Source organism: Ranitomeya variabilis, chromosome 7 (assembly GCF_051348905.1).
Source record: "Ranitomeya variabilis isolate aRanVar5 chromosome 7, aRanVar5.hap1, whole genome shotgun sequence".
Lineage (NCBI taxonomy): Eukaryota > Metazoa > Chordata > Amphibia > Anura > Dendrobatidae > Ranitomeya > Ranitomeya variabilis.
The window spans coordinates 178,892,882-178,912,362 of record NC_135238.1 but is presented as its reverse complement, the minus strand read 5'-3'; the positions used below and the strand labels follow the sequence as shown (position 1 = coordinate 178,912,362).

Genomic DNA, 19,481 nt, shown 5'->3' with positions numbered 1-19,481 from the left:
TGTTTATTTTTTAACCTGTGACATACGTGGCTGGGCAATATACTACGTGGCTCTGTGCTGTATACTACGTCACTGGGCAATATACTACGTGGCTGTATACTACGTCGCTGTGCAATATACTACGTCACTGGGCAATATACTACGTCACTGGGCAATATACTTTGTGGCTCTGTGCTGTATACTACGTCACTGGGCAATATACTACGTCACTGGGCAATATACTATGTCACTGGCAATATACTACGTCACTGGGCAATATACTACGTGGACATGCATATTCTAGAATACCCGATGCGTTAGAATCGGGCCACCATCTAGTTAGATATAAACAGCCAAGCTATTCCTAATCTATAATCTAATGATTATTTAAATAATTAACATTTATTGGCAGGAAAGCACATTTAAGAGAACATTTACCGTATATACTCGAGTATAAGCCGACCCGAGTATAAGCCGACCCTCCTAATTTTGACACAAAAAACTGTGAAAACTTAATGACTTGAGTATAAGCCTAGGGTGGGAAATGCAGCAGCTACCGGTAAATTTCAAAAGTAAAAATAGATACCAATAAAAGTAAAATTGAGACATCAGTAGGTTAAGTGTTTCTGAATATCCATATTGAATCAGGAGCCCCATATAATGCTCCATAAAGTTTATAATGGGCCCCATAAGATGCTCCATATTAAAATATGCCCCATATAATGCTGCATAAAGGTTAATAATGGCCCCATAAGATGCTTCATAGACACATTTGCCCAATATAATGCTGCACAAATGTTGATTACGGCCTCATAAGATGCTCCATAGAGATATTTACCCCATATAGTGCTGCACAAACATTAATTATGACCCCATAAGATGCTCCATAAAGGTATTTGCCCCATATAATGCTGCAGAAACATTAATTATGGCCCCATAAGATGCTCCATAGAGATATTTGCCCCATATAGTGCTGCACAAACATTAATTATGACCCCATAAGATGCTCCATAAAGGTATTTGCCCCATACAGTGCTGCACAAACATTAATTATGACCCCATAAGATGCTCCATACAGACACTTGCCCTATTTGGTGTTGCTGTGATAAAAAAAAAAAAAATCACATACTCTCCTCTCGTCGCTCAGGCCTCCGGCAATTTAAATATTCACCATTCCTCTTTCCAGCCGCCGCTCCGTCTTCAGCGTCTTCTGCACGGACGTTCAGGCAGAGGGCGCGCACTGTCCACGTCATCGCGCCCTCTGACCTGAGCGTCACTGCAGAAGACGCTGAAGATGGAGCGGCTTTCGAAACAAGGAGCAGGTGAATATCGCGCAGCGCAGCGCTCCTCTCCCTGTTATACTCACCTGCTCCTGGCGCGGTGCAGTCCCTGCTCCCCCAGTGCCGCAGCTTCTTCCTGTATTGAGCAGTCACATGGTACCGCTCATTACAGTAATGAATATGCGGCTCCACCCCTATGGGAGGTGGAGCCGCATATTCATTACTGTAATGAGCGGTACCATGTGACCGCTCAGTACAGGTCAGGAAGAAGCCGAGTCACCGGGAACCAGGGAAATGCAGTGACCGCGCCAGGAGCAGGTGAGTATTGTTAGACATCCATTACTTAAAAAACCATCCCTCGATCAAAACTGTGCCACTAATTATAGACCTGTCTCTAATCTTCCCTTCATCTCTAAACTCCTCGAACGACTGGTCCACTCCCGTCTTATCTGCTATCTCTCAGATAAGTCTTCTCGACCCTCTTCAATCTGGTTTCTGCTCTTTACACTCTACTGAAACTGCCCTCACTAAAGTCTCTAATGACCTAACAGCTAAATCTAATGGTCACTACTCCATGCTAATTCTCTTGGATCTCTCCGCAGCATTCGACACTGTGGATCATCAGCTCCTCCTCACTATGCTCCGCTCCATCGGCCTCAAAGACACCGTTCTCTCCTGGTTCTCCTCCTATCTCTCTGACCGATCCTTCACTGTATGTTTTGCTGGTTCCTCCTCCTCCTCTCACCTTCCCCTTACTGTAGGGGTTCCTCAAGGATCAGTCCTAGGCCCCCTCCTCTTCGCTTTGTATACCGCCCCTATTGGACAAACAATCAGTAGATTTGGGTTCCAGTACCATCTCTATGCTGACGACACCCAATTATACACTACTTCTCCTGATATCACGCCTGCCTTTTTAGAAAACACAAGTGATTGTCTTGCCACTGTCCCTAACATCATGTCCTCCCTCTATCTGAAACTGAACCTGTCAAAAACTGAACTCCTCGTGTTCTCTCCCTCTACTAACCTACCTTTGCCTGACATTGCCATCTCCGTGTGCCATTCCACCATTACTCCAAAGCAACATGCCCGCTGCTTTGGGGTCACACTTGATTCCGAGCTTTCATTCACCCCCCACATCCGATCACTGGCTCGCTCTTCTTATCTGCATCTCAAAAACATTTCTAGAATTTGCCCCTTTCTTACTTTCGACTCTGCAAAAACTCTTACTGTTTCACTTATTCATTCTCGTCTGGACTATTGTAACTCTCTCCTAAACTGCCTCCCTCTTACCAAACTCTCCCCGCTCCAATCTGTCCCGAATGCTGCTGCCAGGATCATATTCCTCAAATCCACAAAGCCCTCCATGGCTCAGCACCACCCTACATCTCCTCTCTGGTCTCAGTCTACCACCCTACCCGTGCCCTCCGCTCCACTAATGACCTCAGATTAGCATCCTCAATAATCAGAACCTCCCACTCCCGTCTCCAAGACTTTACACGTGCTGCGCCGATTCTTTGTTATGCACTACCCAGGTTAATACGATTAATCCCCAATCCCCACAGTTTTAAGCGTGCCCTAAAAACTAATTTGTTCATATTGGCCTACCGCCTCAACACATTAACCTAACTATCCCTGTGTGGCCTATAAAAAAAAAAAAAAAAAAAAACACAATCAGGTTCCTTGCATCGTGTTCTCATACACTTTATGCAGTCAATAGCCTCTGTGTCTGTACTGCTACACACTTAGGCAGTGAACTGGTTCATGCAGCTTTACATGAACATCCGAGCCTTACACTATGGCTGATCCGAATAACTAAAGCAATTGTTACCATCCACCTCTCGTGTCTCTCCTTTTCCTCATAGGTTGTAAGCTTGCGAGCAGGGCCCTCATTCCTCCTGGTATCTGTTTTGAACTGTGATTTCTGTTATGCTGTAATGTCTATTGTCTGTACATGTCCCCTCTATAATTTGTAAAGCGCTGCGGAATATGTTGGCGCTATATAAATAAAATTATTATTATTATTCAGCCCCCGCGCCCCCTCCCCTGCCGACCCCTGGGTATGACTCGAGTATAAGCTGAGAGGGGGATTTTTCAACCCCCAAAAAATGGGCTGAAAATCTCGGCTTATACTCGAGTATATACGGTATTGTTATTTTATTTAATGGCTTTCGGCTCGCTCTTGAACCATGACAACTTGATGGATAAAAGATCAGTAGGAGGATCCACCAAGGTCTTCACCATTTTCTTTTTAGTATCAAGCCACTGGGTTGCTGGTCTTACTCTTCATTTGTTCCTTCTATTCTTCAGACCATGATGTAGTCATCTAGCGATTACTGTCTTCGTACAATGCTTCCAAAGTAGGCAAGTCGTACCTTGGCGATCCTTGTTCTGAATGACACGTCTGACTTGATATGTTCAAAAATTGATTTCTTTGTCCTTCTTTCCATATGTAGTATTGAGAACATCCTTCTCCAGCATCACAATTCGACGGCGTCGATTCGTCTTCTGTCTTGTTTCTTTATTGTCCAGGTTTCGCATCCGTAGGTTACCACAGAAAAGACCAGACTATGTACGAGTTGGGTCTTCGTTAACAGTGAAAGGGAATATATCCCTTCTTAAAATCATGATTAAAAGGGATTCTCCAATTATCCTTCGGATAGGTCATCAATATCAGAATTGTGGGAGTCTGCACCCGCTTTTGAAGAGAATAGGAGTAGATCTGCAGTACTCAGCATGTACAGAGCTTTGCTTTCCCAGTCTGTGTACTATGGATATGATAACAGCTGAATGATGGGGATAGAGAGTAGAAAGGAAGCGCACAGCAGTGCAAGGGGTGCTGGCGGAACTGGACGAATCCAAAGTCAGATGAGGAGAAATAAATAAAAACAAAACATGACCGCCAACAATATATTGTAAGAATGTTGAAAAAAAAAAAATAGCTGTAATGCCACCATTTTTTTTCAACATTCTTACAATACATTGTTGGCGGTCATGTTTGCATTTAATTATTTTTTTCCCTTATCTGTAATGGTATTATGTTCTACATTTATTCTAACTTATGTGGTCCATCTGTACACCATAATCTTTTATATATATTTCCCACCTTTCTTTCAGCGATGTTTGAGAAAGACCAGGACGGGGTAGAAATGTCAAGCGCTACTTGATATCACATTGTCTATTATCTAATTTTTTTTGTTTTGGTGTACAACTTTATATTGAACCTATACAATTAAATAACTTCATACTTGAAAACCTCTGCGAGTGCAGCCGATTTAACCTCAGCTAAAATGATGGGGATAGGCAGGTGTCAGACTACCACATATTTGATATGATGACCAATCCTGAGAATGGGTAAAAGTATCAAAATGATATGCCCGACAACCCCCTTTAAGTGAAGAAGCATACATTAAAGCATCACCTCAACAAGCCTTTGTAAATCTGGATATTGTCTCCCTGGGTATAATTAGATTATACACCCGTAATAATAACAAAAAATAATAATCTACCACAACATGTTGGAAGAAATAGTTGTTGGAGTGGAATATTCTCTTTGAACATATAGAATATTATATACGCACACACTATAAAAACTACTTTATAAACCCATCAATGCATGATCAATATGTGGCATCATTTAATAGTGATGTGATTAGTCACCAGATTTTTGCTACCTCATCTGAGAGAAGCCTGATGTAGGCAAAGAAGCTGAATCCAACAGTGTATGACATAGATTACCAGGTGCAGCAGTTCTGACACAGTTTTTAGATTTAGAATGAAGTAGAGCTGAGAAAGCGAATCCCGCTTACACTAGACTCTGTATACACAATGTCCATAGACAGTAAGCTGCCTATCACAGGAGGGGAGTGTTGGACCAGGGCTCACATGACCAGCTAATCACAGCAATGATAAGCTGCGGTGCTAAAAACAGTCATTGTAAGCAAACAAAACTTCTAAGCTTGATAAGAGAGACATCTCTGATGTTTTAACCCTTACAGCATGCAGTCTTCAGATTACATAGCAAAAACCTCCCAAAAGATTCCCTTAAAAAAGGGGAAAAAAGCCACATACCAAAACTATAGAAAACATTTTTTAACTCACCTTTGACATCACTAAGGCTCTGATCAGGGGCACTACTACTAATATCAATCAGTGTTCCCTCGGACTTGCAACGAGGCAGACCATTGGCGTTAGCAGACCGAATCTTTTGTGCAGCCATCTTTGCGGAATCTCTCCTCTTCCCTCAGCGGAACATGTCCTCCTGTTGGATCACTTTCACAATATGCAATGTAGAGATGGGAGGCAGCTGAAAAGAACAGGAACATTGGTTAACAAACCGACTTCAGAGCCAGCAATAGGCAGCATTGGCAGATGGAGCCATTTCACAGGATTACAAACATACGGTAGTACAGCGCCACAACTGTCCACAGGTTATATGAGGTATTGCAGATCTGCTTTAGGCTGGGTCTACACGGCGACTTTAGCAGTCACAAACAATTTCTCTACATTGCAGCACAAGGATACTTCACACTCCAGGTTCAGATGTATGTTGGAACATTTAGTCTGGGAGATAATTATTTTAATAATTGAGTATTTGATGCCAAATTAAAGCAAGTTTACTACAGTAAGGTGGCTCTAGCCTAAAGCCTCACTCCAAGGCAATAAAGTAGCTGATCTCCAGTGTGAAGAAGATCTAGATCAGCAATAAACACTTAATGGTTAGATCTACAGTATATTATTGCCCGAAGCCTGTGGCTCTAAAAGCTATACAAACCTATGGCAGGAAGACATGGCAATATTCATTTATCTTTATGAGGTAGTGAGAAAGTGCAATATTTATACAACCCGCACACATGGAAAATAAATAACCGGATTGATAAAAAGATGGTAAGCGTTCCACTAGTGAATACATTACACTGTCATTGTAAAGAACAACAAAAATGCATTCAGTGTACGGGAAAACGGAAAATCCACAATCCAATATACCAAGTGTCCAGCGGTAACAGCGACTGGAGGAGAACCCATGACGTGCACTCTGCTCCCCCATTTGGAAATCCCACGGTTTTAACCTTGTATCAGCAAGTTTTTGGATATAACCAATGCATTGAATTTCTAGGCGTTTGGTTCAGGATGTGGGAGAAACTTCTGAGTGCACCCCACAGTTCCCAATACAGTTTTATGGCCATCACAATGTTCTAAAAAAATAAAATATAATACTCCTCTCCACCTTGTTCCCCACAGCTCCGGACCCCACAGCTTGTCTTCTGAAGCGTCGCACATCTCAGGACTTCATGTAGTGACTTAACTGTGCGGAGACGTCAGGCACCGAAGAATGATGGGGGAGGAAGCGTCAGCTGATGCTCACTCCTCCATCATTGCTTTCAACTGTTGAATAAGGGGGGGGGGGATTATTGGTGCTGGTGATGGCCCCATAGCCGCGATGCAGTGTCTCAGGGCCTGGTGCAACCACCCCCCTTGGTAGCTACACTATTGATATCCAGTAGAAGAGGTTATTTCTTTAACCACGCAAATAATTTATCAAGTGTTGTTGGAAAAAAAATTCCATCACTTAAATCTTCCCACTTCTCATTTAAAAAGGAAGCTTAGGCATAACAATTAGGCTATGTGCACACATGGAGTATTTGGATGAAAATTTATTTTTTGGTTAAAAAAAAAGGAAGGTTTTTTTTTCATTTAATCATAAAAAAACAAACTGTCCAATAAGTTTCAAGGGGTGCAATTTTATATGTTGGGAGGTTCGGCAATTATATGCATCTGTCAGGTATCTATCTCTATCTATTCAGTATTTTTCACTGCTGTCTAAAAACGCATGCCTGTTTGATCGGGCAGCACAATTATGTCAATCAGAAGTGCACCCTTTAGAGTAAATCTAGAATTAGTCCCCCCTTTTCAACATGTCAAAAGATCCCCCCCCCTATTAAAAAAACCTTCAGTATCAGTTTTTTGCTGCAAAAACCTAAGGAAGTTAAATCATCCTTTTTAGGGGCCATTAAACCTTATCAACATGCACGAGAGACAACAAAAATGCAGCAATAAACGAAAAAAAGATGCAGCAAAAACGAACATGTGAACATAGCCTAAGAGTTAATAATTATCTTGTTCTATTACTTCTAATTAGACTTTAGCTATAATTGTTATGTATACAGAGATCATCAGTTGACCAATTTAGAAGTACAAACAGTATTCAGTCATCTCAGAGGAGGTTTTTAGCAGGAATAAACTTAAGGTACCTTCACACGAAACGACTTTGTAACGATATCGCTAGCGATCCGTGACGTTGCAGCGTCCTCGCTAGCGATATCGTTTCGTTTGACACGCAGCAGCGATCAGGATCCTGCTGTGATGTCGCTGAATAAAGTTCAGAACTTTATTTGGTCGTCCGATCGCCGTGTATCGTTGTGTTTGACAGCAAAAGCAACGATACCAGCGATGTTTTACACTGGTAACCAGGGTAAACATCGGGTTACCAAGCGCAGGGCCGCGCTTAGTAACCCGATGTTTACCCTGGTTACCAGCGTAAAAGTAAAAAAAACAAACAGTACATGCTCACCTGCGCGTCCCCTGCCGTCTGCTTCCTGACACTTACTGAGCGCCGGCCCTAAAGTGAAAGTGAAAGCACAGCGGTGACGTCACCGCTGTGCTGTTAGGGCCGGAGCTCAGTCAGTGTCAGGAAGCAGACGCCGGGGGACGCGCAGGTGAGTATGTACTGTTTGTTTTTTTTACTTTTACGCTGGTAACCAGGGTAAACATCGGGTTACTAAGCGCGGCCCTGCGCTTAGCAACCCGATGTTTACCCTGGTTACCCGGGGACCTCGGCATCGTTGGTCGCTGGAGAGCGGTCTGTGTGACAGCTCTCCAGCGATCAAACAGCGACGCTGCAGCGATCGGCATCGTTGTCGCTATCGCTGCAGCGTCGCTTCGTGTGAAGGTACCTTAAAGGTAGGTTTTCAAGTCGCAAACTTCCTGAGATATCACAAGATCACAAGTGGCAAAACACGGTCTATTAATTTCTTTAACACCCTGTAAGGTGATAATGGGATTCCTTTACATAGGGGCCAAGTGACAAAAGAACATTTGGAGTTTTGCAACATTGTGTCTCAGGGAAAAGGAGAAAGCTGAAAAATCTATTTCATTTTATCCATGAAAAGTATTGTCATGGCGTCAAATGTACACTGACCAAATCTACATCTAGTATGTGAATCTTCACTTAACCAGCAAACCAGAATGGAGTTACCGTTTTCGTCGGACTGCAAGACACACTTTTTTCCCAAAAATGTTTTGGGGAAAAATGGGGGTGCATCTTATAGTCCAGGTGTACTTACCAGGAGTGTGGTGGTAGCAGGAGTCAGGAGATTCTGCCAACCCTGGGCTGGGAAGAAAGGGTGTTCGGTGGTCCAATGCTGCAGGGTGATGATCTGACTCCCATCCCAGGCTGGTGCGGCAGGTTTGGCGGTGCTCGGTGGTCCGTAGCTCCACCGACATTTTGTGAAATTGTGAAACCTCGCTGCAATGTGGTAGCCTCTGGGAAAATGGCCGCCGGAGATGGTGCATATGCAGATTGAGAGCTAGGCAAAGAGCAATGAATGTGTGGGGACTCTAGGCTTTCACAAAATGTTGGTGGAGCCACCAAACCACTGATAACTGCTGAATATGCCACACCAACGTGGGATTGGAGTTAGATCATCGCCGAACCACCAAACACCTCCTGTGACCCCGATCCACCAGCGATATAGTTCCTTACCACCCTCCCCCTGGTAAGCTGAATTTAGACTGTAAGACGGACCCCATTTGACATATTAATTCCCCCCCCCCCCATTTTCCTTCTGAAAATTTGGGGTGAGTCTTATGGTCCGGTGCGTCTTATAGTCTGAAAAATATGGTATTTGGTAAAAACAAAATAAAATGTGTAAAGATAAAATGTAGCTTCCCCATAAACCTTTTAGTAAATTGGCAAGACACTATCAAACACTTCTGCCTGTAGCTCATCTCCAGTGAGTACTGCAGGTTGAAACCCAATGTGTCTGACCCTTTTCTTCTTATCTATCATTGGAGGGAGAGTGGATATACCGCTATACACATTACATGCTCAAATCGGTTTGGCCAATATTCATAACCACACTCCTCAAATAACGGATCGACTCACTCATTCACTGGCAAAGAGACTTGCAGTACCCTGATCCAGCTCCCACATTGGTAGTCTTTGGCGACAGGACCAGAGCTCTGCATACTTCTGCCTTCTTACGCCATCCCTGTAGCCTCTTGAGATTAGCAGGACCAGTGCCATGTCATTATTGCAGTGTAATGCAAGCATGACGCCATGCTGGGCTTAGAAGAGGCTATGGGGATGCCAGTAGGTAGGAGGTTGTATGTAGGACTCTGGTTCAGTAGCCAAGCACTACCGACATGACCACTGGACCAGGGTCCTGCTTTTTTTCCCCTCAACTCAATTCAGCCAACAGCTATTTTTCCCGACTTCCCAAGCATTAATGTGCTTTTAATAGGGTGAGTTGAGTAAACTCTTGCCAGACAGCTCTGGGGGTGGCAAATCTCCCAGGACAAATTTAACATCTGCTGTTGTGGGAGAGTTGCGAAGCCTACATACAAAATAAATGTTTAGCTGAACCCACAGATATGCATCTTGGGCCAAAAGTAATGCTAAAAACATGTGAAACTATGGTTTCAAGAGGTTCTCCCAAATGGAAAGACTCAAGACAAAGAAGTGATCATTCCGAACTTCCCATCAGTAGTTATGTATGGAAACACTGCATGATTATCGCAAAAGGGTGTTCACAGGAAGGGGGCTGAAAAAGCATCATTCTTGATAGCACAATGTTCTGTGTAATCATGACAAGCGCTGCCGAAAAAAAAAATGGTAGTCTACATGCATAGAATTCTGTGATCGATCGGTTTTCATAGAAACTGCAGTCTGTCTGTCTATTAAATAAGTACCGATCAACAAACAAGTGATCGCTGATCATTTAAAGGGACTATCTATAAAGAATGAGTGTACAAACCAAGAACAGGTGCTCGATGAATCATGGTGGGGCCAAATATTTAACTGCACCTTCCCACTTGCTTGTTTTCTCTCTCTAACCCATTACTCTGCTTTGAATGACAGCTCTTGCTTTATGGAGCCAGAGAAAGGCTGAGATAGATGGAAGACCTGTCGGTGGGAAGGTGCACTCCCTTTAAGTCGAGGGGTGTAAACTCACCCTTAATAAGGAACCAGACAGCTGATACACACTGCCTGTGTATTGGGATTGGGCAGCATGTATGAGACACTGGCTGTAGGATTTCAGCCATATAGAGGTTTGACTCTGAAATGCTGCAGCGTTTGTCAGGGAGCGAGCTGCATTAGAGATTAGTCAGACAGGTTGGTCCCGAGGGCTTCTCCCTTTCTGCTGAAATAAAGCGTCGCTGTTTAGGTCGCTGTAGAGATGTCAAACAGCAGCTCCACAACGACGCAGGAGCGATCCTGTGACGTAACGGTGACTCACTTATCGTTCTCACAGGTCGTTAGCTCCATGTAAAACATCGCTGATATCGTTGCTTTTGCTGTCAAACACGACGATACACGCCGACCTGACGACCAAATAAAGTTGTGGACTTCTAGCTCCGACCAGCGATGGCACAGCGGGATCCAGATCGCTGCTGCGTGTCAAACTCAACGATATCGCTATCCGGGACGCTGCAACGTCACGAATCGTTGTCGTTCTCGTTGTAAAGTTGCTGAGTGTGAAGGTACCTTTACAGTTCGTCACAATTGAGCAGTTTGCAGGCAGAGCATTCTCTTCTGGGACTGAATAACCCCTATTATCTAGTCCTTATATCATGGTCGCCACTTTTCACAAACTTCACAGATCAAATGTAATCACTGTTAAGTTGATAACAGGAGATCCAAATGTAAAGGGAATCAAAATTAATTAAATTAAAAACAGAAAAAGACATTAGGGATAGGTGTTGCTGTGTCTAAATATACAGATAAATTATACACACACACACACACCTCACAAAATTAGATCAAAAAGTTATATTATTTATTACACATACACGTATTCATGCACAGAGATCTACAATGAACAATAGAATGGTAAAATACCAAATATGATCAAAGATTGTCCCATCGCACGTCTATACCACTGCCAGAACACATCATTGTTACTCCAGGAAGCTTTTTATAACAGAAGAAATTATAGTGTGGCACCAGAGAGCATGGACAATAAATGGAAACAGAAACAGCAGGAATCTAAAGGGGTCATTAAGGAATTCACAACAGTTTCTAGAAAACCACAGGACAGGATTACACAGAAAAACAAACCAAAAGTGCAACAGTGAAACTGCAGGCAACAATAAACACAAGTCTAGTGTGTGCACACAGTGAAACTGCAGAACAATGGCTGGAGCAGCAGGATGGATACCGCACTCCTGCACAGACCTCCTCCGACTGACGCATCTGACACAAACACTGCAGAAATCCGAAAATATGACATTTCATTAAGGCTCTCCTGCAAACAAACTGTATTTAGTCCAGACGATCACAGTCGTTTGCCGATCGGCTACTCACAAGATGATCAGTGGTCACTTAATTTCCTGGTTAGACAGGCTGGCCGCATAGCATTATTGTTAGGCCACATTCACACATTTGGTCAGTAATTTACATCAGTATTTCTAAGCCAAACCAGGAGTGGGTGATAAATGCAGAAATGGTGACGTGTTTCTATTATACTTCTGTGATTGTTCCACTCGTGGTTTTGACTTAAATACTGAGCGTGTGAATGTAGCCTTAATATGATAATTCTGTGTTCATAGATCATTATGTTTTCGGCAGCACATGTACCATTTATAAAGAACAAAGTGCTGTCGAGAGAAACAACTTTTTTATCCTACTTTTTAAAAAATTATTTCACTAGTAGAAAGAAAATGTTTGATTTGTTGGTCGCTTACCTGCCTGTTTAGAGAGGCCGATAATCCCCCAGAAACCATACATTTATCACCATCCCATAAATTATACACATTTATGGTCCATAAGTTAATTGTCTATTTATGAACTCTGATTCCATTTACATGAATGGATATCCAAGTAAGACACGCTCAATGCCACGTTTTCCCTATAGCAGTGATAAAAAGATCTTGTTTCACAAGCTATCCTGTTAAAAGGCGATAAAGGGTATTTATTGTCCTATCCCTTTAATACCTTCTATATTACAAAAGTAGATCTCGGCATCACCAACATTGCCGGCTGATGCTACACAGTAACACTGACATAACTTCAGGGCTAATTCAATAAAGTTCTCAGGCTTCTCTGAGCCGGCTGCTCTTAGCAATCGATGATCAATTATAGCTACGTGCCTCTGATGTGATTCACGAGGCAACTAGATATAAAAAAAAAAACAAAAAAAAAACCCATGCACTGCTAATTTTTTAAGACAACCAGCAGTGTATATTTTTCTGCTAAGGCAAGGTTTTAACAACAAATAAAAAAAACTGCAGCATTCAGTAACTGATGCTTTTGATCTGCATGTTGAATTTACACAAGTAAAATGAAGAAAATATGTCCTACATCTACGGCTTTGCAATTTCTATATCAATGTGGACATCTACAAAACATTTTTACATCACTAGATCACAGTGATCTCTTCTGAACGGAGCACTATCTGCTGCAACAATCACAAATTAGTCCATGGCACAAAACCAATAAAGAGCCCATCTTGCATCTTACATCCTAGGAGCCCTTAAAGACGCATAGAAAGTCTTTATTCCCCCCTCTAATAACGCACCCAGCAGATCCCTCATGCCTTTGCTGGCTAGACTCCTTGCTTGCCTTGCCTTACTCCCCCCCCCCCCCCAATCAGGATTAGCTCCCTTCCGGTTTACATACACACAATGGCTCAAAGCTATAAATACTCAATAGTCTGGTCAGACTGGGTGGGTGTTTGGTATCCAAATTCTCCTCCCCTCCAGGGGGTCTCCAGGGAAACTCAGTCTTCCAATTGTGGGAAACGGCAAATCAAGGACATCAGATTTCACCTTAAAAGATAGCTGCAGGCCGGGCTATTGTTCAAATCATATTTTACAAAGGCACCTAGTAACCAACACTGATGTCCGGATTAAATATTAAGCCCGTCTACCCCCAACAAGTATCACTGGCGGGATTACTGAGACAATATGACTGGTACACAACCCAAAAGCTTTATTTTAACCCTTTCCTATATGCTTCTTCAATGTTAGAGCAACTGGCTTGCCACCGAAGGATACCAAAATTTGCACTAGTAAAAACACTTACAAATCATTGTTATATTTGAACATGGCCATTTTTTTTTTCTGGGTTGTAAACCCAAAAGAAGCAATAATGTATAAAAAAAACAAACAAATTATATATATTAAATATACAGTATATTAATAATAGTACTGTACAGAATATGTTCCCTAAGACATGGCTGTTTAAGGGTATGTTTCCATGGTCAAAAACGCTGCGGGTTTGAAGTCCCCGCAGCATAAATTTCCTATTGACTATCATTAGATGCGGTAAAACATTAGTTTACTACACATGCAAAATAATTTAAATAATCTCTTACTTTGTGACCGCCGGAAGTCCGCATCCACTGCAGTTCTCGTAATGACTGAGCTCACCGCAAGAACTGCCGTGCACGTGACTGCCGGGGTTACCTCTGGTCACTAGGCTGGTTCTCACGATCAGCTGATTGTGAGAACTGTAGTCAGGCATCCAGATGTAGCAGAGCTGGACTCGTCATGGAACACTTGTTATTAAGGACTACGTCGGAACAGGGGGTATTTGTGTTGGTTTTTTTTTTGTAGGAGATCAAGGGATTCGGGAAATTAGCAGAACAATAAAGATGGGAAAACTGTGTGGTTTTTTATTTAAAGGGAACCTGTCACCCCGTTTTTTCAATATGAGGTAAAAATAGTGTTCAAATAGTATATGTATAAGAAAGTCAGCGACCCGCACCACAGATCCTGCCCTATGCGAGCCTGTGGGTAAATGAAATCCTGCTGTCCTGCTGGGTATCGGGTGCCAAAGCCAGAAGAAACCAAATAGATATATACGATGATGGAGAAAACGGCTGCACTCACCAACCTTCGGTAACAGGTCACTGGAACCCGTTGAAGCACCGGACAGGTGCGAAACGGCCGTCATTCAGCCGCCGCATTACCCTGTGTACACACCCCCGTGCTGTGTTTGTATGGACTGAATAAAGAGTGACCTGTTACCGAAGGTTGGTGAGTGCAGCCGTTTTCTCCATCATCGTATAAAAATAGTGTTCAATAGGGCCTGAGCTGTGCTGGACAATAGTGTCTTTATTATCCCCTGATTCCCCACCTTTGCTGCCAAAATACCTTAGTAAAGTCGCCGTTTTCGGCTGTCAATCACGCTGGTCTGGTCAAAAGGGCGTGGTGAAATGGCTGTTTCTCCCCCACCTCTTGCTTATCTTCCCGGCGTTGGCGTAGTGTTTTGCGCATGCGCAACAGCCGAATGCACTGCGCAACGGTAAAAAAAGCACGATCTGTGTTATTCAAAGGTTTATCGGTGGGGGTGGCCATCTTCCTGAAGCTGAGTTCGAGTTCGCGGCATCCCGCGGCCATTTTCCTGAAGCCCCGGAAAGCAGAGCACTCCATCTGCGCACGCGCGGCCTCAGGAAGATGGCCGCCCCCACAGATAAACCTCTGAATAACACAGATCGCGCAATTTTTTTGCCGTTGCGCAGTGCATTTGGCTGTTGCGCATGCGCAAAACACTACGCCAACGCCGGGAAGATAAGAGGTGGGGGAGAAACAGCCATTTCACCACGCCCTTTTGACCAGACCAGCGTGATTGACAGCCGAAAACGGCGACTTTACTAAGGTATTTTGGCAGCAAAGGTGGGGAATCAGGGGATAATAAAGACACTATTGTCCAGCACAGCTCAGGCCCTATTGAACACTATTTTTACCTCATATTGAAAAAACGGGGTGACAGGTTCCCTTTAATTAAAAAAGGCTTTATTCTGGCTGTGTCTTTATTTAACCGGTAACAACTATAGGACTAGTAATGGATAGGTGTCTTATAGACGCCTGTCCATTACTAAGCCGGGCTTGATGTCACCTTCTACAATACAGAGGTGACATAAACCCCCCAAACTATTACTCCACTTGCCACCACTACAGGGCAAGTGGGAAGAGCGAGGCTAAGTGCCAGAATTGGCACATCTTAGAGATGCACCACTTCTGGGGCGGCTGTGAGCTGGTGTTTGTAGCTGGGGGGGGCAATATCCATAGCCCCTACCTAGGCTATTAATATCGGCCCGCAGCTGTCTGCCTTGCCTTTGCCGGTTATTAATTATGGGGGAACCCCCATGTCATTTTTTAAGGGGCCCCCTATTTTAATAGCCAGTAAAGGCTAAGTATACAGCTGTGGGCCGATATTCATAGCCTGGGAAGCTCCTTGGGTATTACCCCCTTCCCAGGCTATAAACATCGACCCCCAGTCGCTGGCTTTCCCTCTGCTGGTTTTGAAAATTGCACGGGAGCCCATGCCATTTTTGTAAAAAAATGATTTGTTTAGAAAAAAAAAAGGAAAGGACATACGGTAACTTGTTTCTGTGTGGCCGGTGTCACACTTGCGAGTGTGACGTGAGAAACTCACGCGAGTCTCTCGCATCAACACTCGGAACCGGAGTGTGCGGCTGCATGTATTTCTATGCAGCCGCACGTCGGTCTGAGTGTTGGCGTCAGTGCCAGGTGTTGATGTGTGAGTTTCTCGCATCACAGTCGCAAGTTTGACACCGGCCCATCACGTACTTCCGGATGTGACAAGAATCAACATAAGTAAATTAGTACGTTCCCGCAGGTATTACGCATGTGACTAATAATTGGATGCAGTTTTACCGCATGCAATGATAGTCTATGGGAAATTTACTCTGCGGGGACTGAGCTTCTCTGTATCGTAAATAGACATGCTGTGGTCTGGAATGAAGCGCTGCATGTCCGGATACGCAGGTCTACCGCCTGCGTCTTTGAATGCATAGTGGAGATGGGATTTCATGAAATCCCACCCACTATGCTGTAACATCTGGATGCTGCGGCTGTGGCTGTACACAGCGTCCAACCTGCAGTGTTTACTGACTGTGTGCACGTACCCTATCTGCAAACAGGAAATCGCTTTTTTTCCCCCTTTCCAGAAGCCAACTTTCAATAAGCTTTATTTCAAGTGACAAAAAAACCCAAAAACGTATGTAATGAAAAAACGCATCAGAAACGCAGGTGACCTGCCAGTGACCTCAGACGCCGATTACACCTGCGTCATATCCTGAGCAAATACTGAGCCAATCCTGACCGTGGAAACATACCCTTAAACTAAAAACCTATGTTTTGTATCCCCTCTTACCTCGAACTCCCAATCACTAGTCTTGTATGTAGGCATCACCCTCATATATAAAAAACAGGTAACCATGTGGAGGAGAGACTCAGTGTGGCACACCAAAATGTAGCAATATGGTGGCTCAGTGGTTAGCAGCACTTTTGCATTGCAGCGCTGGAGTCCTGGGTTTATATCCCACCAAGGACAACATCTGCAAGGAGTTCTCCGTGTTTGTGTGGGTTTCCTCCGGGTTCTCCGATTTCCTCCCACACTCCAAAGATATACTGTTAGGGAATCTAGATTGTGAGCCCCAATGTAACATAGTAACATAGTTATTAAGGTTGAAGGAGGACTTTAAGTCCATCTAGTTCAATCCATAGCCTAACCTAACATGCCCTAACATGTTGATCCAGGGGAAGGCAAAAAAAAAAACCCATGTGGCAAAGAGTAAGCTCCACATTGGGGAAAAAAAAAATTCCTTCCCGACTCCACAAACTGCAATCAGACTAGTTCCCTGGATCAACACCCTAACAAGGAATCTAGTATCTATACCCTGTAACATTATATTTTTCCAGAAAGGTATCCAGTCCCCTCTTAAATTTAAGTAATGAGTCACTCATTACAACATCATACGGCAGAGAGTTCCATAGTCTCACTGCTCTTACAGTAAAGAATCCGCGTCTGTTATTATGCTTAAACCTTCTTTCCTCCAGACGTAGAGGATGCCCCCTTGTCCCTGTCTCAGGTCTATGATTAAAAAGATCATCAGAAAGGTCTTTGTACTGTCCCCTCATATATTTATACAGTGATGATCATGTCTAAAGCGCTGTGGAGTAAGGCTACTTTCACACTAGCGTTAACTGCAAACCGTCTCAAAACGTCTTTTTTGCCGAAAAAACGGATGCGTCAAAAAAGTGAAAAACGGTGACAAACGAATGCCACGCATACAGCATTTCGACGGATCCGTCGCAAACCCGCTAAACGTTTCCGTCGAAAATACTGGATGCGTTGCATACGTTTTTACCATCCGTTGCATCCGTTTTTCCGACGGATCCGTTTTTAAAATGGGAGGCTCCCAAATTTGATTGGCTACTGGAAAATATGGAAAACTATATAGTTACTGTTTTTACAGCCCATCTTTGAGGGTTTTAGTTTTGTGGCAGCGATGGAAGGTGTTCTTGTGAGGATTGCTAGTTTGGTTACCGACGTTATCTTTGAGACGAATCGCCTGGATATCATAGTGCGGGAGAAGGAGGCGGCAGCGGAAAAATGGAGGATGCTTCTGCAGCAACGGAGACGGAGGCGACTCTGGATACATCCGATTAATGAACTACGGATGATGATAAAGGGATCCAAACCCTAACCCTACCTCTAACCTCACCCCTAACCGTTTAATGAACATTTTCTGACAGTCATAGTGCCACGTATTTCAGTGCCACGTACTATAAATACTATAACTACGTGGTTATACGTGGCACTGAAATATCGTGGCACGTAAATACGTGGCACCGAAATATCGTGGCATTTACGTGAAATACGTGGCACTTAAATACGTGGCACTTAAATACGTGGCACTTAAATACGTGGCACTTAAATACGTGGCACTTAAATACGTGGCACTTAAATACGTGGCACTTATATACGTGGCACTTATATACGTGGCACTTATATACGTGGCACTTATATACGTGGCACTTATATACGTGGCTGGCTGGGGTCTTGTGGCTGGGGTCTTGTGGCTGGCAGTCTTCTCTCTGGGTCTTGCTGGCATATGTGGGGTTGAAGGCCCAGGCCAGGTTTATATAGATTTGGGGGTGTCTGGCCAATTGGCAACAAAGTCCAGCTTCTGAGCATGCTCAGTGTAAAAAAACGTATTGCAGCGCTGCATTGCGTCGTACGATGTGTCCCGACGCATCCGTCGCTCATAGGCTTCCATTGTAGCCAACGACGCATGCCGCAGGATGCGTCGCGACACGTTTTTTAAGCGGAGACAAAAAACGTTACAATCAACGTTTTTTGCCGACGACGTGTGGCCAAATTTCGACGCATCCGTCGTACGACGTACACGACGTATCCCAATCCGTCGCAATACGTCGCCAATACAAGTCTATGGGGAAAAAACGCATCCTGCAAACACTTTTGCAGGATGCGTTTTTTCGGAAAAAAAGACGTTTTGAGACGGTTTGCAGTTAACGCTAGTGTGAAAGTAGCCTTAACAGTGCTAAATAACCAAAGCATAATAATAAATATAATAATAATAAAAATAATAAATAAACACTTTCAGACCAGTATTACAATATAATGGCTAACCCTTACTGATACAAAAACCCATTCCAGAAGTTTCCAGGTACGGTAATAATGCAGCACACTGATGAATTCTCCATTCTCATACCTGGAGTTGGATGTAGGAGTACACTCACTGCATAAAGACAAAAAAGTAATTGCATCCCCTCCTACCACAACTACTAACCATGAAAGACCTAGTTTTTGTAGGTCATGAGAGGTGAAGATAAGAAACCTAGTAGACCAAATAGTGATCACCGTGCAGTGCCCTATGCAATTACGGTACACAATAAGAAATTGCCCCAGGTTATAAACTATACAAAGAAACGTAAACCTGACTCCATAGGGTGATGAAGGGTTAATGGGAGCACGTCAACAAATCCTAAGCAGGTGACAAGCTTCATCCTGATCCCATAATAAGGAGCAGCAGATGTCAGAACCAGGGACTTCATGTACAGTATATGGATACATTTAATACATGTGGATACAAGTATATGAATGCATTTCATCATACTGTATATATTGCAGCCAATACAGTGCCTACAAGTAGTATTCAACCCCCTGCA

At 43.5% G+C, this 19,481-nt stretch overlaps 1 protein-coding gene across 1 annotated transcript in view; it reads right to left on the bottom strand.

Moving 5' to 3' along the window:
- SH3BP4 (SH3 domain binding protein 4) overlaps window positions 1-19,481 on the bottom strand; it is a 64,917-nt gene that overhangs the window by 18,583 nt on the left and 26,853 nt on the right. Inside the window, exon 2 of the mRNA XM_077272366.1 lies at window positions 5,358-5,562. Within this exon, the coding sequence (XP_077128481.1) occupies window positions 5,358-5,475 (118 nt within the window). The 5' untranslated portion in view covers window positions 5,476-5,562. The remainder of the gene's footprint in view (window positions 1-5,357; window positions 5,563-19,481) is intronic.